At 41.4% G+C, this 26,425-nt stretch overlaps 2 protein-coding genes across 2 annotated transcripts in view; both read left to right on the forward strand.

Moving 5' to 3' along the window:
• The window catches only part of kirrel3b (kirre like nephrin family adhesion molecule 3b), a 359,059-nt gene that overhangs the window by 190,156 nt on the left and 142,478 nt on the right, over positions 1 to 26,425 (forward strand). The gene's annotated exons all lie outside the window — the stretch shown is intronic.
• On the forward strand, positions 1,392 to 5,363 carry LOC137022540 (coiled-coil domain-containing protein 106-like). The gene is made up of 5 exons (XM_067388927.1): positions 1,392 to 1,528; positions 2,097 to 2,229; positions 2,330 to 2,467; positions 3,507 to 3,668; positions 4,644 to 5,363. The coding sequence occupies exons 1-5, from the start codon at positions 1,526 to 1,528 to the stop codon at positions 4,949 to 4,951; spliced, it is 744 nt and encodes a 247-aa protein (XP_067245028.1). The 5' UTR covers positions 1,392 to 1,525; the 3' UTR covers positions 4,952 to 5,363.

The following is a 26,425-nucleotide window of genomic DNA, read 5'->3' on the forward strand; positions in this document are numbered from 1 at the left end:
ACAAATAATTCTTACATAATAACAAATAGTTATTATAACAATATTAAAACAACCCTCATTATGTAACAAACACACAATGATATATTCTTACCTGTAAATAAAATGCATCCATGTCTGGAGGCTTAGATGAGACCTGGAAAATATTGAGCCACTTCGGATGCTCTTGGTGTATGATTTACTGTGGCATTTATCTCGACACACCCTAGCAGAGGATAAAAGAATTAAAATAAGTATACAAGCTTCAGAAAACCAAAAATATATATATATATAAAAAAAAAAAATGTAATTCATTCAAAGCAAATGCATAGTTTAAAGACAGATGATATTAATAAAAACACTCCTGTTTTTAAATAATAATTATTTTTATAATTATATAAATAGTTTTATATAATTAAAAATATAATTCTTTTTTATAATAAAATTTTATTATTTATTATTTTAAATGTATTTTAAATGTGTTTTGTTCAGGACGAATGGAATAACTTTTAGTACTTTTTATGTCATTAAACCCATTTTTACAGATTAAAATAAAATTATTAATAATAAAAAAGTTAAATACAAAGATTACAGTTATTTTATCAATACAATTGTATTACTTTTCCAGTTTTTAATTGAAAAAAAAAATGCTATAATGTATTTTAGATAGATAAACATCTCAAATGAAAATTTTCACAATAGACATTTTTTTTAAAAATATTTATTTATTTTTACTTTTACTAATTTCTATGAGACTTGGAAAATATTGAGCCACTTCAAATGCTCTTGCTGTATGATATCTAAATAAACATGTCTGAATCTTTGAGTTGTATTATTCTAACATCGGCATGCATCTAATAATGCAACAAATAGGGTTGCATTCTCAACATTAAACTGAACAAATACATTACTACTAAATAAAACAGACATTTCCTTTATAAATAAATATAATAAACTACATATTATATTACATACATAGAATAATACACTGAATATCATGATATGCCATTTGCTCCAATTGGCATGACATTACAATAGCCTAGATTACATTGTAAACAATAGGCCACGTTGACATAAATTGAGACAGAGGAGAGGCTCCTACACTGAATTTTACGAGAAACACAGTTGAATAATAATGAGCATGGGATAATATAAAGCTTTTCTTACCATGCAGCTTCCTTTTCATTGTAGAAGTCCCTGAATTTCATGATGTGGTGGCATGATGGGCAATACATGTATTTCCGCAGTAATCCTTTTTGCATCAACCAACGAACAAATTTTTTGTTCGTATTCGCTGATGGTCTGAAAAATATTCTCCGCAGAAAATCATAATTTGAAGCCATGACGCTTCACGGACTTTGACACAACATCTGTAATTTAGCGCGTATTGGTAGTGTATTTGAATTTCGCGGGTGGTCTAGACCCGCGCAGTGCACTCGCTTCCTGTCCAATCAGACGCAGCAATCAATCAGTCGAGCAGGATTTCATCAAGAGCTGAAAGAGCATCAAGATCTTGAAAAAGAAACTCTCCACATACCCATCGATCGAAATGGTATGTCCTTTATGATAAACGTTGGCTTTGGTGTTGTTTGTTTTTAAGTTATTTTACATCCATGTTAGTGTTTCAGTTATATTGCTAGTCTACATATCCTTAACTAATTGCTTGCTAGCATTTAAGCTTTTGTATTTCATTTATTTAACATCTAACGTTAACCTAATTTATTTATTTATTTAGGTATAAAACATTTAATGGTCCTGGCGTTTTAATAACCAAGCTGTTGTGTATTTGATAACAATATGTAAGCAGGGTGATTAGTACTGATGAACAGTTTTATACGTGTTACTTTAACTTGCCAACCCACTGGCTTAAAATGAGATGAGACAAAAAGTATGGTAACTTTAGTATATTTACAAATGCAGTTAAGATGTAATACAGTTAAAATAAAAATAATTTTCTCTTTTTTTTTGTACTTTTGTTAGTAAATTGTACTTTTGTCATCTAATAGAATAAACAAATAACATATTTTTGTTTTTATTGCATTTTACAAAATATCACAACTTTTCTGGGGTTATGAGATAATAGGGTTAATAAAAATAAATTCATGTGAACTTTTATACAGCCAAAGCGCAAGTTGAAGCTACAACACAAGCAGCAGGACTCCATTCAGGAGAGCTCCAACGATGCAACACCCAAAGATCTGGAGGAAAATGAGCCTTCTTTACCAAGCTGCAGCAGCCAGGGTTCTGATACTAGTATGTTGTCATTTTGTCTATGTCACAAATAGCAATGTGTATATGTGTCTATTATTAATTGTTAGCTAACTAATATTTATTTGTGATATGTTGTTTCTAGGCATTTTTTCCATGAAAATGAAGATAGAATTTCTGGAAGAGAAAATAAAGTGGCAAGAAAAAATGATCGGAGAGCTAGAGAATGAACGTGATTTTCTCAGAGAACAGGTTCTTGGGAAAGCCAAAGGACAAGATGTCGGTCAGTATAATAATATGTTTCATGCTGTCTGTGCAGTATTTATTACATGCAAGCAATTTACACATCAGACTTTTAAACTTTTGGCATTTTCATTGATTTCACTTTTATGGCTGCTGAGTGCTATTAGCTTTGGCTAACAGCATTAGATATTTTCAACATTGGCTCATTGTGACATTACTCTGTCTATGCTTTTGCAAAACGTGTCAAATCTGACTAGGAATGATTTGAATTTTCCAAGTGAAATGAGCACTAGAAGTGCAACTGTGCATTTTATTAGCTTTTAACTCAAATGACGAGTACAATGGCTGATTGCAACATTGTAAATGGTTTGTTTTTGACTCTATAGACCTTATTCAGAGCAACACCATGACAGGTATGAAAGCAAGGCTAGAGGGATAGACTTACCAATTTTACAGTGACATCTGCTGTAAAAAGCTCCTAGATGACTTAAAAATTTCCATAGCTTTGTTGTCATTTTAACAATAATACAGCCAATTGTTATACGGTCTATAACATTCTGCTGTTCTATGATATCTAAACTCTTTTACTGCAACACATCTTCGGAAAGAGGGCACATTTTGTTACATTTTGTTCACTCACACTGCAATATTGACGTGCTTCAGTGAGCGAATAGGGATCTGAAGCCACAAAATCAACACACTCAGAATGAAGCAATGTCATCCCACCTGTGACAGGGGTATGTGCAAACCAGGTGAAGGGGTGAAAAAAATGGAAAGTGAATTGTACCTAGATACATGTTTGACACTCTTTGCAAAATTGTACACAGTCATATTTATAAAAATGTATAATCTCTAAAATTCTGAAGATCTGTTTCTTTTTGAATTAGTAAAGTGTCATTCAGATAATGATTAGCTACTTTTTCTAAATAATTGTTGTTTATTGTTTAAGGCTGCAAGGCAGGATGAAAATAAGGTGCTTTTAATGTGTAAACCTGGCAGTTAACTGTTAATAACTGATGTTGTTCTAAAAAGTGATGATTTGAAAATGCTATGCTACACATTTGTTTATTTATTTTTAGCACCTTTCAATGTCAAACAAGAAGTCCACCACCATGATCACAATGATGACACTACCTCCTCATCACGAAGTTTGAGCGAATCTGATGAGCCTGTACTAATAGACAACAAACAGAAGAAAAGGAAGAAGGTGGCACACCATTCCCTTCGACATCACATTAGAGGTCAGTGGCTTTTCTACATTGTTTCTAATGCTTACATTATATCATATAAAGATATGTTGCTGTTGTTTCCCCATACACTTGGATTTGCTTTCAACAATGTTGTTTTAAGTTCATTGAAAAATCAACTTAGTCTTGATCTGGTCCAGAGCTGTTAAATGGATGACCTGCCATTATTAGCAGTAAATGGTTGATTCATTGACATACATTCACTGCATTTATATTTTACTTTTTCATGGTTTCTTTTTCAATTATTAGGTTTGCTTTTTATTTATTTTTTATACCATTGTAAGCGTGTGTTCTCTGCCTATGGAAAATGTTTATAATTTTAATGTGAAATATTTCTATTTAATTTGTTTTTTGTTAAATGAATGACAATTTTCTTGTCACTTACTCACCCTTTTGCCATCTTAAACTTGTATGACATTATTACTTCTGTGGAACAAAGAACAAATATTTTGATGGAGATGTATATCCTCCATATGGATTAAATTACTAAAGACGTATTGAACAAAATGTTTTTCTACTGCCTTTATATTCTTGTTGGAGTTTGAAAAGTTTTAGTACTCATTGACTTGTGTTGTATAGAAATAATATCATCACATCTCCATCAAAATGTCATGGTTTAGATTTTGCTGAAGAAATGAAATATACAAGTTAAACAGCATAAGAGTGAGTAAATCATTTATTATGTATTTTTGAAGTATTCTTTTGACTAAAATTATCTCTGAAATATATGATTTTAAAACAAAAAAATTAGAAATTATATTACATATAAAACAAGGGTGTGTTTCTGCATCCACATTTTTAATTTAATTCCAAATAAATAAAACTAGTCCTAAAGAACTGCATTATCAGTTAACATCACAATGTGTAAGAAATACAAGACTTTTTGTGTTTCTGTTTGCTGTTTTTCTTTAGATATTTTTATTTTAATTATGTTTTGAAAATATATATTTCTTTATTATTTTTGCAAAGTTAAAGGTCCAGAGGAGGTCATCAGCCGCTACAATCAAGTCCTCAAAACCTTCAGGAAAGTTCGCACCATGTCAGAGGCATTCCATCGGCACAATGTTGACAGAGGCACCATTGCAGCAACAGCACCAATAGCAGAGCTTCAGATTGCAGACCCCAAGACCTACAGCACCCTGGTGTTCGATCCAGCTATGGAAACATTGCTTGCTTTTGCAAAAAGATGTGCCAGTAGTGTTAATCCTGAAATTAAAAGATCCATTGAAGATCTCAAAGCTCGAGGGCATCTATTGCCCATTTTGATGAAGTATTGAAGTTATGTGTTGCTGCAAGATTTTGTTCAAGAAAGATCTGTTCAGTAAAAGTTAAAGTTTAGATAATTGTTTTAGATTAAAGAAAAAATATAGTTGGATGTTAATCATTATTTTAGGTTTTTTTTTCTTGTTTTCTTTTTGTTATATTCTACAAATATTAATAATCTACAAGTGAAATTGGTTTGTTGGCTAGTAACTTTTTGAGCAGTGCTGAAAAGGACCTGAAAGGGCCCTTTAACTTAAAATTTCTATTTAAGATTTATACAATTAAAACAGTGTATTTTTTTTATTATTCATTCATATTTTTTTAGTGTGTTGATTGTGATTATTCAAGATGTGTCTCATCTGTAATTTGTTCTCTTGAACCATAAAAACAATAAACACTGAGTTGTTCACTGCAATATTACATGTCTCTTTTCTTTTTTGGAAAACAGCAAATGTTTACTTTAGAATAGGGAACATAATCTGAAGTAATATTGCATTTATTAGTGATAAATGTGCCTGTTACCTATTAATAAAGGGAATATTTCAGTTATAAATAATTTGTTAGTATATAACAATTGCTAGAAAGACAGTGTTTCTCTGCAAATTTAAATGTCTGTGTTGAAATGCCCATTCTATATTTATTTCATACTTATAAGCTACATATTCACACAGTGTATTGGAAACTTATAAAGTGTGTAATTGACACAATACAACCTATTAGTTTGTTTTAATTTTAGCTAATTAGTACATTGTTAGGACAGAAACAAGTATAAAGGGGCTATAAGACAAAAATAAGACGACAGCCAATAAAGGCCTTATAAATAGCTTGTAATGGCATACAAGTACATAACTAGTCACTTACAAATGCAGTTATTAGTCATTAATTAGTGTCTAATTTCTGATCCTTAAAATAAAGTGTTACCATTGCCACTAATGATCTCTACGATCAACTTAGACTTACGATGCTTTAAGGAACCACAGCCCTAGATGGTTGGCCAGTCCATAACATGGCAAAGAAACACAGACATACACATTCACATGGTCAATTTACTGTCTATGTTCTAACCAGGGAACTTCTTCTTGTGATGCGACAGTGCCTCACCCCAGCCACCACGCCACCCTCAGCAGATACAGTACGTCTGATTTGTTCGCTTACTGCAGTGGTTCTCAACCCTGGTCCTGGCGCTTAGTCTCAAGCTGTCAGGAAAAGTAAATCTGCGATAACAGCAATGATATGCTATCTTTTATCTCGCTTTGTGTCTCTCTTTCTCGTGCTTCTGAATCTCAGTAACGATGAAGAAGCAATATTGATGAACAGCAATAACAATCCACCCTGGGACTGCACAAGCACGCTGGCACATCCGCTGCCATCAACATCTCTCTCATGCGCTCACCTCACCATTAACGCTAACGCTCACGCCTACGTGAGTGAACACACTCTAACACAAACATATGGACGAGCACACTGCTTCCAGAGACATATTAAAGACAATACATTCAGCTGCTCACGGTGGAACGGCGCTGAGGGGGTATTTTTTAAGCAACGTGGAATAGAGATAGCAATAGAGGAAGTGAAAGAAAGTGTGAGTGAGAAAGAGAGAACACACAAAGGCAGACTGCTTGAAAGCCCATTAGAGAAGGAAAAACACAAAAGGCTAGGAATAGCAGACAGGTTCCATTTTAGCCCGCTGCTCCTTGCGGCCTGCTCATTAAGGGCCCTGCGGGCAAAGGGTTTCGCAGACAAGCATCTGACAAGGTGAAAAGAGCCGGGCCTTCGCTACACAGCGGCAGGCCCTTCAAAAGTGAAGGGAGAAGCCATTAGTCTTCCCACAACCCTGGCTGTGAAGTGAGCCTAACTGAAGCTGAAAGGCCCGTCACACTTTTAGACCTGAGCAACAAGCACAGGTGGTCACAACAAGCCGTCGGCTTTTGTTGGTCAGAGACGGTGGCCTATGATAGCACACGGGTCTTTTGTCCTTAAAACGAGTGACTGTCCAATCTGTTGCTATTTGCTTGTGTGCACATTCCTCCCTCCCTCTCTCTCTCTCTCTCTCTCAGCCTTGTGCTCGTTTGTCAAGAAAGCATGCTTGCAAATGAAACCTGGCAGCCTTTCATTGTGATAGATGTGAGAACACAGGACAGTTGTACAGTATGTGTGTCTGTTGGCAAGCACTCTGCTTCCTTAGAGTATGTTACCATGATAAATACTGTGGTAAAATCATTGACCTCTAGTAGCTTTGCATGTATTCTATGAAAGTAGCATGCCTTCTTAAACACTGTAAAAAAATAAAGTAAGCTACATGGTTGCCTTAAATTTTGAGTTCATTGAAATTAAAAATTTGAGATAATGCAGGCGATTGGTTTAATAATCACAAACTCAAAATATTATGTTATCTGAACCACATTAAGTAATTATTTAAGTTGATTTGACAAAAAAAAAAAAAAAAAAGTTGTGATAAATCATGAAAATATATATATATATATATATTTTTTTTTTACAATGGATGAACATACTGTAAATAGAAAAGACAGCAGCAGTATGATAAAACGCCAGTGTTCAATAAATAGTTTACCTTTAGGCTGTTTATGGCTGCCAAGCTGTAGCAACTTGGTGTATTAATAAATACAATAAATGTGTAGTCACAGGTGTGCATTTATCAGTGTTTTCCATGTCTGTTTTATAATAAGAGTCAATGCACACGTGGAAGTTTATAGATTGATACCGAGCTGCTGCTGCTACTTTTAATGTTAATGTTGTTCAGTATTTTTGTCTTTTATTGTTCAATTTACAAAATATAATTATTTGTTAATGGCTAATAAATGAAGAAGAGGCAGAACTTGGGGAAAAAAAAAAAAAAAGAAATAAAAAGAAAGGTGATGGCATGCACTTTGAAGCCAGCACAACTGGTAATTTATGCCTGCAGTGACAGCATCAGGCAGTCTGTGTGACAGATGTTGCATTCCCCGAACACCTTTGGCTCATTAGTGCACCGCAAACAGAAAGCATGCAAAGGATAACCAGTTTCTTATCACTGCCCACAATACTGACCTTTTCTTGGCAGGAGCATGTGCATATGTGTTTCAAAATAGAAAAAAAGACATTTAAAAAAAAAAATAATAAAACAAAGAGAGCGCGAACAGATTTGTTAATTTTTTTAAAGCTAACGTTTGTGCGCTCATGCATATCACTCCACAATGATAACTAGGGAAGTTGGGTAGTTACCAGGGCACTACGTTGTGGTTTCTAAGCTATTTTGACTGCTTTTGTACAATACCATGTGGTTGCTAAGATTTTAACTGGCTTGAAAGTACTATTTGATAATGTAGTCCCTAGATCTGGTCAGCTCCATCCTTCAATGTCATTATACTGTATATAATCTCTTACTTTTTAAATAGTTATACTGAGTGCACGTCTCCTCAACAAGCACATAATTTGAGTTATGATTCTGTAGCACAAAGGGTACAGAATAAGTTATGCTATACAGAATAAGTTACCCCAAGAACCAGTCAATATGCTAAATGTAGGTGCATGCAACATATTTCTGTTGAAATGCTACACTGAATAAATGTACACGAGGTAACATTGTGAATGTAAGACATAGTCGGCAAACCTCCACTGAACACTGCTGTTAAACTGAAGGCTCCCAAGGGTAACTGGAGAATAGGTTCTGAGGGGAAAAGAAACACTTTTTTCTTTCTTTCTTTCTTTTTTTTTTTTTTTTTTTTTTGCATAAAGGCTTTCTACAAAGAAAAAAAAAAAAAAAAAAAAAAACTAGGTGGGGAACATAACAGCCCTAGACTAATTTGCCATGCACACACAAAAACCCTGTTAACCTCCCACGACTAATTAATGCTTGATGGGAAGAATGACGGCACTTAGGTACTGGAGTGAACAGATATAAGAGGTTGATTTGTAATTGAGTTTACTGAAAGCTCAGCACAGAACACTCTATGACTATAATACATAGATTTCATAACCTGACACGGCATGTGCATGTGTCTGTCTTATAAAGATTTCTTTGACCATTATTTTACCTGCACATGAAATTAATCAAATAGACACAAAACAAAGAAAATACAAGCATGAACAAAGCACATTTTGTGTTTCTATTCAGCTGAAATTTCCAATTAGTGGACTGAAAACAGGTTTAGCGCGTTCCATTGTGCAGCCTTGTCAGTGCTGTGTCCACAGCCTTCAAAAAATATTCACAGCTGCATCCCCATCCATCTCTTTTGTCACCAAGTCTGTATTTTCTGTGTCTTTGTTTTCTTTTTTTTATATATATAAGTTTGTACTGACTGAATAGAGCTGAGTGACACAAGGAGCAAAATGTGCCTTCAACTACAGGGAAAGAATCCTCATCACATACAGATCAGCACTGAGTCACCAATCATCATTTTTAGATGCCGTTTCTGACAGGATGTGGTGCTTACCTGCGGGCACGCTGAGCTGGAATGTAAATGTTCTGCACCACAATGACTACTGCAAGCCATGGTATTATTGGTAGCGAAACCTATGACTAAGACAAAACAATGTAAAGTTTTGTTTTTTTCAAGTTTGTGGAAGAACAGAAACTAAACTTAAACTACGTTTTGGTAGCACTTTATTTTGCAGTCCTGTTCCCCGTGTACATACAATGTACAGTAATGCAATACCTGGGTAATAACTAGGTATTAACCCTGAACCTACCCTGAAATTTCTGTCATTAATTACTCACCCTCATGTCATTCCACACCCGTAAGACATTCGTTCATCTTCAGTACACAGATTAAGATATTACGATGAAATCCGAGAGTTTTTTTTTTTTTTTTGTTTTTTTTTTAATTCCTCCATAGAAAGCAACAAGATTACCAAATTCAAGAAAAAAATAGATTTTTGGGTGAACTAACCCTGTAGTTACCTTATATTAGCCATTACTTTCTTAGGTAAGTACACTTTAAGTACATGTAAGTGCACTTACTGTAAAATAAAGTGTAACCTACAATTTAAATATGCATTACAATATGAACAAACTTGCAGAACTTTAGCTATTTTTAATAAATGCTTGATAGTCTTTATTTTAATTAATATCTGAAGCAAAGTTTTGATAATCATTGTATAGAAAAATGTAGACCAAAACAACCATTTCAATGCAGTAAATCTAAAACGTCTCGGTTACAAAGGTAACCCTCGTTCCCTGAAGGAGGGAACGGAGACGTACGTCGGACAGACCGACGAATAGGAATCTCGCTAGAGAGGCCAATCTACTTCGAGTGTAACTAAACGAGCCAATGCACATTGGCATGCAATCATATGCATCAGCTGCTCGCCTCGCAGCGCGGGTATATAATGAGCAGCAGGTGCGTTGCATCTTCAGGTTTTCGCTGAGGAGCCGAACCGGATAGGCGGCAGCATCAGCGGGGTACAGCGACTGTGGCGACGGGACGTACGTCTCCGTTCCCTCCTTCAGGGAACGAGGGTTACCTTTGTAACCGAGACGTTCCCCATTCAGTCGGTCACGTTCGACGTACGTCGGACAGACCGGACGAATAGGAATCCCTACCAAAGCGCCACAGGAGCTGCCCCCTTCCAGCGCTCTGTTGCAAGCCACCTGAACCCCCTTGCCTGAGGATGGTGGGACAGGGCTAACACAGAGAGAGTCGATCACTGCTGTTCCCCAAAACCCATTCAGTGAGACTATTGGATAACGCTGGGAAAAGCGTACCCTTCGCTGGGAAAGGAACGCTGCGGAAGCCACATCCTTCCCCGAAGGAGTTATGTGGAGAAGTACATATGGAACAACCCTGTAGGGCTGTGCTACATATGGAAGAGCTGGGGTGACTCCAACCCGATGAAGGGTAGGTTCTCCCAGAGGGAAAGACACGGGCTTCGTTTAGGAGCAACCGTGGAACCAACCATATGGGATCCCCGTAGGGTCACACATATGGAACCCAGCCTAAACCCGGTTCTCAAGGATACAACGGAGTATAGGCCTGGCGCCAGACGCTCCGCCACGTCGGCTGCCGAAGGGATATCGGAGGACTCGACAGGGTCTGCCTTGTAGGGACTCTCTGGAGAAAAGAAGCGCATGTAGCGCAACAAGCCGACACTAAGCCGGGGCCTCTCCGTGCCTCTGACCTGTGGCGAGAACATGGGAGGAGACCGGCTCGACACGAAGGCTATAGTATCTAGCGAACGTGTTAGGTGTCGCCCAGCCCGCAGCTCTACAAATGTCTGTCAGCGAGGCGCCACGAGCCAGCGCCCAGGAGGATGCGACACCTCTCGTGGAGTGAGCATGCAACCTGAGCGGGCAGGGCACACCCTGAGCTTGGTAAGCCAGGGCGATGGCATCCACTATCCAGTGGGCCATCCTCTGCTTGGAGACAGCCTTTCCTTCTGCTGGCCTCCATAACAGACAAGAGCTGGTCTGAGGTCCTGAGGCTTTAGGTTCTGTCTATGTACAGTCGCAAAGCGCGGACTGGACAGAGTAAAGCCAGGGCTGGGTCTGCCTCCTCCGAGGGCAGCGCTTGCAGGCTCACCACCTGGTCCCTGAAGGGAGTGGTAGGAACCTTGGGCACATAGCCAGGCCGGGGTCTTAGTACCACGTGGCTATCACCCGGCCCGAACTCCAGGCACGATTCGTCGACCGAAAAAGACTGCAGGTCCCCTACCCTCTTGATGGAGGCCAATGCCACCAGCAGCAAAGTCTTCATAGACAGAATCTTTAAGTCTGCTGACAGCAAAGGCTCAAAGGGAGCAATCTGAAGTGCTCTCAGCACCAGAGTGAGGTCCCAAGAGGGTATGGAGAGGGGACGAGAAGGATTTAACCGTCTCGCCCCCTAAGGAACCTGATGACCAGGTCGTGCTGACCAACAGATTTGCCATCTAAGTGGTCGTGGTAAGCGGATATAGCAGCAGTATGGACTTTTGAGGGTGGAGGGGGACAGCCTACGCTCCAACCCTACTGCAAGAAGGAAAGCACGACTCTGATCGAGCATCTTCGGGGTCTTCCCGGCGAGAAGAGCACCACTCGACGAACAGGTTCCACTTTGGAGGCGTAAGCACGTCTCGTAGACAGTGCACGTGCCGAAGTGATGGTGTTAAGTACCTCAGGGGGTAAGTCACCTAGAACCTCCGCATCCCGTCCAAGGGACCAGACATGGAGTTTCCAGAGGTCTGGACGCGGGTGCCAAAGAGTGCCCCGTCTCTGAGAAAGAAGGTCTTTCCTCAGAGGGATGGGCCAGGAGGAGGGGCTGTCGCGAGGAGTGAGAGTTCTGGGAACCAGGTCCGGTTGGGCCAGTAAGGCGCAACTAACAAGACCTGCTCCTCGTCCTCCCTGACTTTGCACAGGGTCTGTGCAAGTAGGCTCACTGGGGGAAACGCATATTTGCGCAGGCCCCGGGGCCAGCTGTGAGCCAGTGCATCTGTCCCGAGTGTCCCCTCGGTCAGAGAGTAAAACAACTGGCAGTGGGAGGTTTCTGGTGAGGCAAACAGGTCTACCTGAGCCTTTCCGATTTCTCTCCAGATCAGCTGAACCACCTGGGGGTGGAGTCGCCACTCTCCTGGCAGCGCAGCTCGTGATAGCTCGTCGGCCACACGGTTGAGCACACCGGAGACATGAATGGCGCGAAGCGACCTCAGATGCTTCCGACTCCACAGGAGGAGATGGCGGGCGAGTTGTGACATGCGACGGGAGCGTAGACCACCTTGACGGTTGATGTACGCAACGGTCGCAGTGTTGTCCATACGGACCAGCACATGCTTGCCCTGAAGCAGGCCTTTGAGGCGGCTCAGAGCAAGGCGTACTGCCAGCAACTCGAGGCAATTGATGTGCCAATGCAGATGGGGTCCCGTCCAAACCCCTGAGACTGCATGCCCGTATTACGTGGCACCCCAGCCGGTGGCAGAAGCATCTGTGAACACTACAGCATGCCGGGACACCTGTTCTAGGGGCACTCCTGCCCGAAGAAACAAGGGGTCCGACCACGGACTGAAGGTTCGGCGGCACTCCTGAGTGATTGGCACCCGGAATGTGCCGCGCTGCCACGCCCATCTCGGGACTCGGCCGTGAAGCCAGTGCTGAAGCGGTCTCATATGAAGCAGACCGAGCGGTGTTACAGCCGCAGCAGCCGCCATATGCCCCAGGAGCCTCTGAAAGAACTTCAGTGGGACCGCTGTCCTGCCATTGAATGTATTCAGGCAGTTCAACACTGACCGAGCACGTTCCTCTGTGAGGCGTGCTATCTGCTCGACCGAATCCAACTCCATACCGAGAAAAGAGATCCTCTGCACCGGGGCGAGTTTGCTCTTTTCCCAGTTGACCTGAAGCCCCAACTGGCTGAGGTGTCTGAGCACCAAATCCCTGTGTTTGCACAACTGATCCCGGGACTGTGCTAGAATGAGCCAGTCGTCGAGATAGTTGAGAATGCGAACACCCCGTTCTCTCATGGGAACAAGGGCTCCCTCCACGACTTTCGTGAAGACGCGGGGAGACAGGGCCAGCCCGAAGGGTAGGACTCTGTACTGATATGCTCGACCTTCGAACGCGAATCTCAGGAATGGCCTGTGTCGCGGAAGAATTGAAACATGGAAGTACGCGTCCTTCAGGTCAATCGCTGCAAACCAATCTCGGGGACGGATGCACTCGAAAATGCGTTTCTGCGTGAGCATTTTGAATGGTAGCTTGTGGAGGCTCCGATTCAAAACTCGCAGGTCCAAGATCGGTCGTAACCCGCCGCTTTTCCTGGGTACAATGAAGTAGGGGCTGTAGAACCCCGACCTCAAATCGGCTGGAGGGACCGGCTCTATCGCGTCCTTCGCCAGTAGGACTGCGATCTCCGCACGCAGGACAGGGGCATCGGCATCTTTCACTGTAGTGAAGAGGACGTCCCTGAACTTGGGGGAGCCGGGCGAACTGAATCGCAAAGCCGACCCTGATGGTCCGAAGGAGCCAGCGAGACGGACTAGGGAGCGCTAACCCGGCTCGCAGAGACCGTACAAGCAGGACCAAAGGGACCACCGGTGTACCCGCAGCAGGGCAGCGAGGTGGAACACAGGGACGCGGCTCGGGGGCTCTCTTTGTGAGGCGGCCCGAAGCGGCGTCACAGTGTGCTAGGCAACACTTACCTGGCTCCACGGATGGACAGAGGGAGCAGTCAAGGCTTTGGCTGCCCGCTGCTCGCTGCTGTCCGCTGGCGACAGAAGAGGGGGATGAGAGTGGTGGGGTTTTTCTCCTCCCACTGCTCTCCAAACCCTCTTCAGACCTGGAAATGGAGGAACTGCTCTTTAAAATTTGGGTACCGCTGCCTCTTGGGTCAGTGGCGGAACAGAAACAAACCCAATAAAGGATTTACCACCTGGCCCTCCTCCAGGGGTGGAAGAGCAGCCCCACCCATCTCTGGGTCGCCCGTCTCAGGGGTGATTCTCACCAACCAGTTAAACAGCTGCAGAGACGGGAGGCGTCAACTCCCCGCAATGGATACAGCAGAGCCTGCTGGGCCGGAGTTTCTTGCAGGGGACGACACCCTTGGCGACGAGCAGACTGAGGGGCGGCCCAAGAGGAACTCAATGGTTTGTCATGGGAAGCTCCCCTATCCGCTACTAACTGAGGAGAACCGCTGGGCTCAGTCCTCGACAGTGTCACCGAAAGGCCACCTCGTAAGATGGGAGCATTGAGAAAGCATTTAGCTTGACAACCTCTCACACCTCACAAGGTAAGCCAGGGGGCACTTCTGGACCACGGAGGTGGACATCGTCTGGCTGAGGGCCTGCGCGGTGAATTTGATCACGGTTAGTCAACAAGCGCAGCTCAACCCCAGCACAGAACTACCCTCATGCAAAAAGAGTGCCTTGGCCTCACATGCAGGGTGGGTGTGGTCTGTGTACAGCCACCCCATCCAAGAGGGTAGTGAGAGAGGAAAACTTATGCAGATTGGCACCTTTGGCATTCCATATTTATGGCACCAATATACCCCCATACTGCCAAGTTTTCCATGCACATCTGGAAGACCCAGGAAAGCATGGCTGTAAACTCTGAATCTGAGTCAGCATAAGCACACACCATTACAGTGGGCAGCGTCACCCTCATTTCCAGAGCATAACAGCACTCTCTCCGATGCTGCAATCGACGTCTGTCCCTCAGCTGGAGCTCTGAATGAAATGCTAGGTTCCCCTATGAAAAGGACCAGCAATCCAATCCAGAAACTGCACAGCTTGCAATGCGCTAGAGAGGGAGGGGCCCTAGGGGGTTGGTTCCCCGAAGGAACCCCTCAACCTCATGTCACCCAAGCCATATCAGCAAAGTAGACCTCTTCTGGTGCACCAGAGAGGGCGCTACAATGGAGATTACGCAAGGGAACCGCGCATCTAGAGCGCCGAGCGAGCGCTGGGTTGCCGTGACAACCCGCGCTGCAGCCCGGCAGCTCGACGGCACACGACACGCAGAGGAGCGAGAGGTTTGCTCTCGCTGATCTCCGCGGTCTCCCAGAGTGTCGGGCAGCGCGGGGGCTGTGCTTTTACACACAAGCGGCAGCTGGCCAACAACAGAGGGGACTCAAGCTTCCCGGATAAAGAAGAGTCACGACCGGCGTGTCGACGTGATCATGTTCTCATATGAAAACATGAACACCCACGAACATCATTTCAGCACGCGCCCAGACATGCGAAACGGTGATCGTGGCCGTCAGTGAGGACAGGAACGATCGCATCCAGAAACACAAGTAGGATGTCGTCTTTAAAAAGACGCGAATCTACTTGTGTAAGCTCTTTCAGGGACTTTACTCTTTTAGAAGTGCTGAAGCACGCAGGGGAACGGCCACCGCAACACAGACAGGGATTGTGTGCAGCCTGTCATGTGCTCTATCTCTCTCTTTGAAGGCGCTCACTCTTACCAGACTTAAAAACGGCTTTTCAGCGCTCAAAAGCGCACCGTACCGGCCGTGAGAACAGCCTTCTGACGCTGTCAAACAGCTATTTGCTCAAAAACGGCAAACGAAACAGAAAAAGAGAGGACGTCGACCCCGCTGCTGTGCTGTTCGCCCGCACTCGGAAAAAAAGAGAAGTTCAACCAAAAGCTTGACTCGTCTTCTAGCAGACACTCGCTTGCAGAGAACAGGAACAACACCGTTCGGCTCCGAAGCGAAAAGCTGAAGATGCAACGCACCTGCTGCTCATTATATACCCGCGCTGCGAGGCGAGCAGCTGATGCATATGATTGCATGCCAATGTGCATTGGCTCGTTTAGTTACACTCGAAGTAGATTGGCCTCTCTAGCGAGATTCCTATTCGTCGGTCTGTCCGACGTACGTCGAACGTGACCGACTGAATGGGAACAGATGTTATCACATAAATTAGCATACATTTTCATAAAATAAAGGCATATATGTCTCGTCGGTAAATGTTGAAAAGGCGACAAAAAATAAATGAGTCTGATCCAAACAGCTTTAAATTAAAATCTAATGCTATGCAAACTTTGGTGATGAAATGAAATAATTCATGCACAATTAGAACTAACTAATGATGCATAAACTGATATTGAAAATCAAGATACAAAACAGAAAACAAAATAAAACTAGTGGAATTTTGAAAGCTATAATAACCCTGCTCTGACAACCCCCCACCAGCCCCCGCAGACCCCAGACATGCACCGTTCCTGAAGTAACTCCACCTCCACAGCAGCCCTGAGGGGTTAATAACTGCCGGTGTGATGATGGCTGCCTATATTTCCACTTGTGAAGTGAAGACAAATTGTGGCAGGAAATAAACAAACCCCAACTGGCTGTTGAGGAAGGATCGCTCTGATTACATCTACAGAGTGGGTTGCTTACATCTGTAAGTGCATGAAGGGTTTTAAAAGTACAGACCGTAGCTCACCCGCCCTCTCTTTTTAACCACTTATCCATCAAAACGACAAATGCTAGATTAGTACACAGCATAATGACAAATCAGACTGAAAAAAAATGGTGTTTTGAGAGCTTGGCCACATTTCCCTCATAACATGCTTTTTTTCTAGTGTTAGGCCAAGGGGCATTTTATAAATATAGTTGATGAGGGCCATTAACTAAGGCCCATAGGGCTTCGGTGGCCCTGGACTGATCGCTTTCAACACACAGAGAGGGATTTTCTGATAAGAGTGATGTTGTGTGAAGAGCAGATTGCGTAAGTATCCATGTTTTATGGAGTGGTGCTGCCCTAGTTGTTCCTATGGTAATTGAAAATGGTATCAGGAAACAGACCCATTCTTTGTGAGTCATTTTCATTTACCCAGAGGGGAAGAAAAGGGTCTGTGCAGAGCAACTACACTTGTGCATATTGAGGTCGTGACACTGGAATGGAACCTGCAACAGAAATGCCCAAACAGAGTAAATCATAAAGCCTTCAAAACGTTCTCCTCAACACCTCTGGGAATTATGGGACTGAGACAATCGAAGATTGACTCAATCAAAAAACGGAGATGACTGTGCCTGGGATACATCAGTATGCTTGGAATCAGGGGCTGTACCAAGAACCAATTAGTTCTGCCACTATTAGTTGATGCATTTGTTTACATGACAACAATGTACAAAAAACGAAATGTTTTCCCTTTGTTTTTGTTGCGTACAATGTTGACAATGTTGTCAAAACGATCCCCGCATCCGTGAAAACGACTAAAAACACTTTATACTGCTGCCAGGCCAGTAGTTGGCGATGTCACTTTGTAAAGAAACACTGTGCGCCTATTGACTGAACACGTAAATCACGAGGTATACTTCTTTTTTTGTTTGCATACGCGCACAGTCGATAGCACAGCCTTACAAAGTATGCTTCATTTGACTCGAATGCATACACAGGCATTCAACGCACGTGTAATTTTGAGCAATCTCTCACCACAAGTTAGAGTTGTACAAATGAGGGTACTTTCTAACCACTTCGCACAATCTGTCAACTATGTAGGCCTCCATTGTCACTGTAGCTTGCATGCGTTCCAGTCTGTTCTGTTAATGCAGTTTTTATTTGACTACCTTGGGAATCGATGCCCCTAAGCTAAGTGGATAAACTAATTATTGCGCATACTGAATGATGAAAATTTGCGTCACGTGCACTGTATATTGACCCTCGTGTACGCACAAAAGAGTGAAGTATACTTTGGACTTAATAGGCACGTGCATGATGTCACCATTTTTGTTGTTTACATGGAGACAAAAACAGTATAATTTCAAAATCGTGCACTTCGAACCCCGATTTCAACAGCTTGCGTTTTCAGGCCCCCAAAATGCAGCTGTTGTGTAAATGAACGGCCAAAAAACATACACATAAAAAGTTCTCTGTTTTTTAGTTGAAACATTGTTGTGTAAATGGCCCTTTACTCTGTCAACTAGTGACTTATTCTAAGAAATTTCTTTGTATTTGCTTGCAGAAATGTTTTGAATTGTGAATAGGCACAAAGCACATTATTAATGAACCATGCTGGAGTTTAAATGGAGCATTCGTGTTCAAGGAAAAATTCATACAAACTACCCTGCAAACAACCAAGTATAATCCAATGGCTGACTGAAACTATAAGCAACTGTTTTTGCACCGTTTACGACACTGAAAGCAGCATGAATCTGTCACACAAGCTTTTGTATCTCAGTTGCATGGACATTTTTCTTTGAACAGCAAAGCCCACTAATGCTGCATGGCACTGACTAGTCGACTAGTAAAAATATAGTGTCACAGCCTAACAAATCCTGGGTCTAATACGTTCTTTGGTCATATTATCATAAGCTGCATCTTAATCAAATTTCAGAGAGACATAAAGCGTCACTTCGAGTCATTGAGCATGTCACACCTGCTGGAGAGATGGGATGAAACGCTGTCTGCTGCTTTTGAATTGTGTTTTTGCCTCATCTAAAACAGAGAGTATGGAAGAAGGAGACAGAAAGGACTACATTTGTCCCAGAGATGAAGGGTCCTTGAGTGTACCTGAAAGCACTAAAGAAGGCATGAGAGAAAAAAGAAAAACAAGAATATTCTTCAAAGATGTTGGATTTCCTTTAGTAAGTGAAAAATCCATGAACAGAGGCCAGTGAATCAAGACTGTGTACCACATACATACAAATGAGGCAGACTCTCCGAGCAGCACTGGGTTATTTATTTATAAGGGTTATTTTATGTTATTTTAGAATATATGAGGAATGTTTGCGCGCACATCTGTGTTGTGTTGTCGTACGGAAGAACATGTGCTCCTGCGTTCTGCACAACACTCCTTCATCAACGGGAGCTTGTGAGAATAGCAGACGGTAAAGTGTGTTTTGTGCTCGTGGCTGTAGCATTATTACCCAGGGTGCCTCAGCACAAGGATTAGTCTGGGAGGGGCGTCACTTTAAAGCTCTGCTAATGAGTTGAAACTTCTTAATGTGTTCTCCCCCATAATTCCAGTCTGGATAAGTGTGGCTTTTACTCAGCTGTGCTCACACATTAGCAAAGCATCTCGGTTTGTTCCTTCTCTAATTATGAAGCTGCAGGAATAAAGCTTACCTTGAAAGGAAAATGTAGCCGTTTTGCTAAAGGGGTTTGGCTGGTTAGCATGGCCCAGTTAGCCCCTGATGCTATATGTTGAAACTGTACCATCTGTAAACAAAAAGATTGTTGAGTGCTGGAGGGATGATGTAACTGTGTTGGCCAAATCCTGGAAACAAGTTAGCATTTTAGCACTTCAGGTTCCATCTTTCTGATGTCAATGGGTTTTTGTTTAAATGCTAGAAATAAAATCTGCTCAAGAAATGTTCACATTTTATTCTACAACATAAAATGCACTTTTACTTGCCTTGAAAGAGGCGGCTAGCTGCTAAGTCACTTATTTTTCTGCGGTAATCCAAAAGCCAATGAAAAAATCGTATTGGGTTTTTGTCAAGAGAACCAAAAAATATGTCATAATTGCAGCGCTCTATTGACAGACATTGAACAGTTGCCTAGTATTCTGATGAAACATTTTTCAGGTGTAATTTCTCAGGACACCTATTTCAGTGATATCTGTCAGATAGTAGGGAATTTTATGCACGATATTAAAAAAAAATGCTTACAGCACACTTACCTAACCTGAGAACAGCAGATGGTGGGACGTGCACTGAATTACAGCACGGCTCTAACAAAGTTCTTTGGGGTTCTGGATATGCCCGTATGGATTTGCTGAGTGTGTCTCATTGGTCAGATGAAGCTGAAACTCTGCACTCCTGCTATTTCTTTTAAGTGCTGTGTATCATTAACGTGAGCAGTCTCAAAAGCAGCGTATTTTTCTGTCTATTAGAGAAGAAGAGCTGGCACAGCTGCAGAGGTGCTGACTCTTTCTAACTCTCATCCAATGTAGCCTTCAGAGATATCAAACGCAGCAGGCACACGCGCCAGCGCAGACAGCAGACATATGTGCATCGTGCCCCCCCTCTCTATCTCTGCCTGGCGAATGCTCTGGGCAGCAGGCAGAGGGAGGACGTAAGACTGTCAATTAGGGTTAAAAGGCGCAGTGCAGGAGGGTAGGAGCAATGGAGCATGGGTCCAGTCCAGCCGCAGCACCTGATGCCTAATAATGGAAATCGACATGGCTGCTTTTTCATTTCGCCACTCTGGGCGAGATTCCAGCGCAGCAGAGGAAAGCCAGAGGGAGGATGTCTACAGCTGTAGGCTTTATCTCCCCTTAAAGCTTCTTTCAATAAAAACAATGAAATTCACCACATTATTACTGCTATTATCATTTTAATAATATAGGACCATTCACACTACTTGACACACAAATCCGAGGAGAATTACAGTCATGTTATGAAGACAATAGCATAAAACATGACTAAAATTATTTACAAACCTTTAAAGACAACATGAAATTAACATGGACCCTATTTGCTTAATGTCACCTGATTCATAAATGCATTTTATTCTTAGAAAATGCTTGTTTTCATAATCTTTCACCAACCCCAAAAAAAGAAAAAAAGAAGGTATATTAGCACAAGCATCTGTTTTTTTTTTTTTTTTTTTTCTTCTTCTTCCTTCCTTTGCAAAAAATGCTAAGACTAGTCTAACAAGTTTGTTTTTCCTTTAAGACTTCATAACTGTTTTAAGTCAGATACATAAAAACAGAGATTGGTCTGATTTCATACTAAATGTAAATGTGTTTTCACACCTATGGGTCATTTGTTTTGTTCCAAAACAGGGACTAAATTTGTTACAATGTTGCATTTTCGTCTTGGTTCAGTTCACTTTCATAAAACAACATTACAAAGCGTACCAAAATGTGTGTATGCAAGTCACATGCGAGTACAACTGTCCTCTTATTAGTCAGAGTTTTCTCAGCATCATCCATCAAAATGATTGACAACTAGCTCCATGAGCTCATTGTGGCTTTATGTGTAACTGTCAAGACACACGCAAACACTATATGAATGTAGCCGTCATTCCTGCTGTTAAAAAAAAATAAAAAAATACCAGAAGCACAAATCATCCACCAGATCCATCAGTTCTGGTGTTTCTCAAGGTTCTGTCTTGGGCCCTCTTCTTTTCACTAATTATATGTTAGAATGAGCACATTACTCCAATCCTCCGTCACCTTCATTAGCTTCTGGTTTCCTTGCGTGTAAACTTCAAGGCCCTGATAATTATCTGACTTACTTCAGCCCTATGCTTCTGTTCGTTCCTTATGCTCTTCTAGTGCAGGATTGTTAGTCACCCCTAATTTTATTCTGGTGACTATGTGACCCAGGTTTTTTTGTGGCTCCCAGGTTGTGGAATGTTCTTCCTCAAGATATCCGTCAAGCATCTACCATTCTTTCCTTCAAAAACCTCTTTAAAAAAACTGAATATTATTCTTCAGCTCTCGGTCTGTAAATTGTACATTGTTATGGATATGTTATTTGTTATATATATTAGTTTGTATCTTTATAAGTGACCTCTGTATATTATTTTCTGCCCTTGGTTTTGTGCTTTGATGTTGATGTTTATTTTGTTCCGTTCCTTATCTTTGTAAAGCAACCTTGGGTGTTGGAAAGGCATTATATAAATAAAAAATATTAGTATTATTATTAAATGATATACTACATTCATATTAATACTGTGGCAAATTCAAAAGTGCTATCTCTGGATCTCCCAGCACTGTCTAGTAAGCTAACTGTGTCGAGACCATATGTGAATGTTATAATGCAGCTAGAGCCGGAATCAAGGCTTCGTCAGGACAGCATTTTTGCACAGAGAAGCGCAATTACACAACATTTAAGATCAAGAGGCGCTCTTTGATTTTCAACTACGGTAACTAATGTGCTAACTCAGAATCAGACACTGCTTCTGAGTTACTGCTTTTTACACAACACATTTCCTGTTATGAATTATGATATTGTTTGGTTCATTGGTCCGTTGGGTTGGATTGCTTTCACATCTCAAGCGAACCGCTCCAGAGTTTGTTTGAAAGCATACCATCTCGGTACACTTTTGAACGAACTCTGTAGCTGTTTCAAACTAACTCTGGAGCAGACCTGTGGTATCAGTATGCTTTCAAACGAACTCTGGAGCGGTTCGCTTAATATGTGAAAGCAATCCGACCCAATGCTTGGTCCCTTTTGGTGCGATTGCTGTATTCTCACCTGCCCAAACGAACCGCACCAAGTGGGGCAACGGACTCCAGTACGATTCAACAGACCTACAAGGCAGGTGTGAAAGCACCCTAAGACTGATTGCCCCTTGACAAGCCGCTAGTTGGTCATACTAGTATTTAAGACACAGTCTTCACATAATGTTTATGCAACTAGCCCCAGGACAGAAGTGGGTAATGTGCTGCATGTCGAAGTCTCAGTCTCAGCAGTTGGAGAGCTGTGTTTGATGGGTAAACACACTCCTTATTGTACTCAGCACTTCTCACCTTAGCAAATAGAGATAGAAAGGTAGAGCAGGGAACACGTGCCAATTTTAACAGGCTTATTTGTCCATTCGTGTCTGAGGTCTGTGTTTATTGAGATAGGTGGACATCTGGGCCTCTTAGTCAAACAGATAATATTGCTTCTCTCCAAATGGACCTGGTCAGAGACATTTAGAGAGACAGACTAAGAATCGGGCACCATGTCATTCGGTTGCTGACTGCTGTCATGCTATTTCTATATTTCTACCTTTGACGTCACAGCTCAGGACACAGACAGTCTGTGCTCAAGGGTTTGGCACTGTGCTTGTTCTACACTGGCATGATGTCATTTTCCTGCAGCTTTGGAGTTATTAGTCACATTTACAGCCCAGCTGATCAAAGAGTAAACAGCAAAAAAGATTAGATATTGTAGATTGGATACTGATGGATGGATGGACGGACGGACAGACAAAATGCTCTATTTTTGTCAGCTACACTTATTGTGTGTGAGAGGTTGTTTCATCTATCTCTGTCAGAGTACAAGCAACACTTTTTTTGCTGGGTTGTTTTATCCTAGTATGGACTAATTAGATGTCCAAAGTGTTTCTGTTTGTTCTGAGAACTTTGAATTCGGGGAGAACCAGGACTCTGTGACATCTGACACAGCATCGCTCTATATCTGATATACACCACTCACAAACACACAGTAATTGGATGACAACAGCAACAAAAGCAAACATAAACATCTAAGCTCCCATTCCATTCCATTCCATTCCAATAAGATTTGATTTTTCTGTGCATATTAAAAGGTAGTAGGGTAAAAGTCCATGGTAGCTATATTAATTCATATATGATAATTAAGTCACACGTAATCATATTCCTCTCAGCAAAGAGCAAAGGTTTCCCCTAGCCCCAATAAACATCTATGAGAATATTATGTAATAAATGTGCACATTAATTCTATGATAATCAGGCACCCATTCCCAAGGTTATATCCATGCCCTGTCTTCTTAGCTGCTGCACTTCTCCATGCCTTTCTTCCTCGTTCCTGTTCTGCCTCTCATCTGCCTATGGTTTTTGCTGTTACTCGACTAATTGCTGCGGCTGTGTCGCACGCGTTGGGCTCGGGGGAACGGTAGCTGATCGGTAATGGGGACAGAAGACTATGTTCTCGCACAACTTTGGACAGTAAAATGGAAACTGTGTGAATCATTTAAGGAAGCCTGAGGGTGAGAGATTCCAAAATGCTTCCATACACCTCCATAATTCATCACCTGCATTGTATATATATTTGTTTGTGTGCGGTACGGACCATCAGCGGGCCCAGACAGAATCCGAGGACTCTTTCCTGATTTTATCAACTGATTTTGGAGGAAAATCTGTGAGATTCTGCAGAACGGATTTAAACATGAAGTCTATGGAATTTGGCCTCTATTGCAGATTAATTTTCCTCAAATTGGGTTTAACAGGAGGAAACGGGAAGACAGGAAATACTGTCAAATGGAGCCTGACTGCCAAATGCACAGCAGTCTGTTAAACTCACATCCCTCAACTGATCTGACAATCGGCACGGTGGATTCGGAGCATTAACGATAAATAACAAGCCATGAAGCAATTAAAGAACAATGGCATTTAAAGTAATGACATGCTCCCGGTCTAATTAAACACATAGTTAATTAACATTATGTCATTATCCATGTAACATTTGCATACGTTTCAGAGGTTCAGCTGTGCGTTTCATGCAGTCTATATATATTTATCCATTCTATCACCCATTACAAAAAATACTCTGTATGCGTCATTGATTCGTATGATTAAATAGTATAAATTGTGTGTGGAACATACTTCAAGAGATATATGTGCCATTTAGGGTCATGTTAATCTAGATACCACACTAGAATACTGATTTGAACAAAAATAAAATGAAATCAAATCAAATCTTTGTCTCTCCAATTGGTTGTGCAGAAAATGCTGGAGAAAAATAATGTAGCACCAAAGATACACCATTGTACTTGACCCACCTCTAAAGTGTGTGTATTAGTGCATAAAGTGTAGATAATATTACCTGATTGGTACAAATTAGTATCTTTTGAGAAGATTGTCCCAGTGACAAGTTGTTGTTGTAAAGGTACTATTTCAGACAGTGTAGAATGGGAAAGGACTGAAGACAAGGAACAGTGTAACACAGAAAGGAAGGTAATTAAAGCAGCTGTTCATCCCTGATTGGTTTCGGATGTGTGATGCGTTAATGGGAATACCCCAGTGTGTGTTTGTGAGTGTAACTGGCTGACTGGATGATGGTAATGCAACAGGGCAGAGTTGGCACTCCCTTGTCCAAACATATCCATCACATCCCATCATCCTGACACCACAACCTGCCAGCCTCCTTTTCCTATTCTTCACAGAAGACCACACACACACACACACCTGCACTGCACTGTTATCTCATATAGTATACAAGGCCATCTGCAAATAAGGTGCATTTTGCTGGGGCTTACAATTCAAGATCCCATAAATATCTACCATTGTAAAAGCAATTTACTTTCGGTGAAGTATATTTGTTTTGTATGATCAATACTACCTGATCAATTTTTCCTCGAATAAAAACGATTTCTGCAAAAACAACTTGGCTAAAATCACAAGCAGCTATCGAACATGAATCCATTGCAGGCTGAAGCCCCAATAAAGAAAACCCAAAAGAGTTTATTTATGCTTTAGTTTGTTCTTGTTGATATGGTTAAAATCAAATAGCTGGTCCACTAATGCCATTCTCATCTCTGAACACTATTTCTTAGATAAATGTAACTGTGAGTATGCGCTGTAAACAACCATGGGCAAAACACCACAAATAAAAAGCAGAAGAAGAAGACAAAACAAGGGGTTCAGGTAGCCAATATGTTTGCTCCTTCCCAACTCATTTGGACTTGATATATGTAGATACTGTATTAGCCCAGGGCTCCATTTGTGTTGCTCTCGCATTCTGTTTACACATGCAATGCTTGCAGAGACAAACGTCAGCATAACTTTATGTTGGGGCTTGTATTTTCCCAGTGAACAGTAAACTTTGAAGAAAGACAACTTTATATTATTTTATTCGCTGTATTTAGTCTCCAATGCATTGTAGCCTGTTTTAACCTGAATAATTTTACTAGGCTTACCCTCTCAGTTCTCACAGCTCCCCAGAAATACACACCTGACCATCTGCCTGAAGATTGCATTAGATATGGAGATGTAACGAAATATGCACGACTAGAGAAACGTGAAGAAACTCTATGATAAACAGTGGCTGCCATCTCGTACTGCACGTAGCAAAGAATCACAACATGTAATGATTTTGTTTGTGCCGAGAGTCTTGGTATAACATTTTATTAGTCTCCAGATCATATCGTTTCATTTTTGTGTGGAATCACGGTGTATTAAAGGACAAACAATACAGTGTATTGCTGTGTTCTGTTCATTCAGAGCTCTTTAGTAATGCAGAGCTATAAAGGAAAGTCTGTGTGATGAAAAAAAAAAAAAAAGACTTGAAAAGAAAAACAAAAGCAAACTGTTTTGTGTGTGTGTTGTATATGTGTGCACAATAAAAAGCATTTTCCAGCTTAGAACCTGAGGGGAGAACCTACATTTGAGAGAAACACAACAATAGATCAATAGTGACTCATGCTAAGGGGTAAATGTT

This window comes from Chanodichthys erythropterus, chromosome 7 (genome assembly GCF_024489055.1).
Source record: "Chanodichthys erythropterus isolate Z2021 chromosome 7, ASM2448905v1, whole genome shotgun sequence".
In the NCBI taxonomy this organism is placed as follows: domain Eukaryota; kingdom Metazoa; phylum Chordata; class Actinopteri; order Cypriniformes; family Xenocyprididae; genus Chanodichthys; species Chanodichthys erythropterus.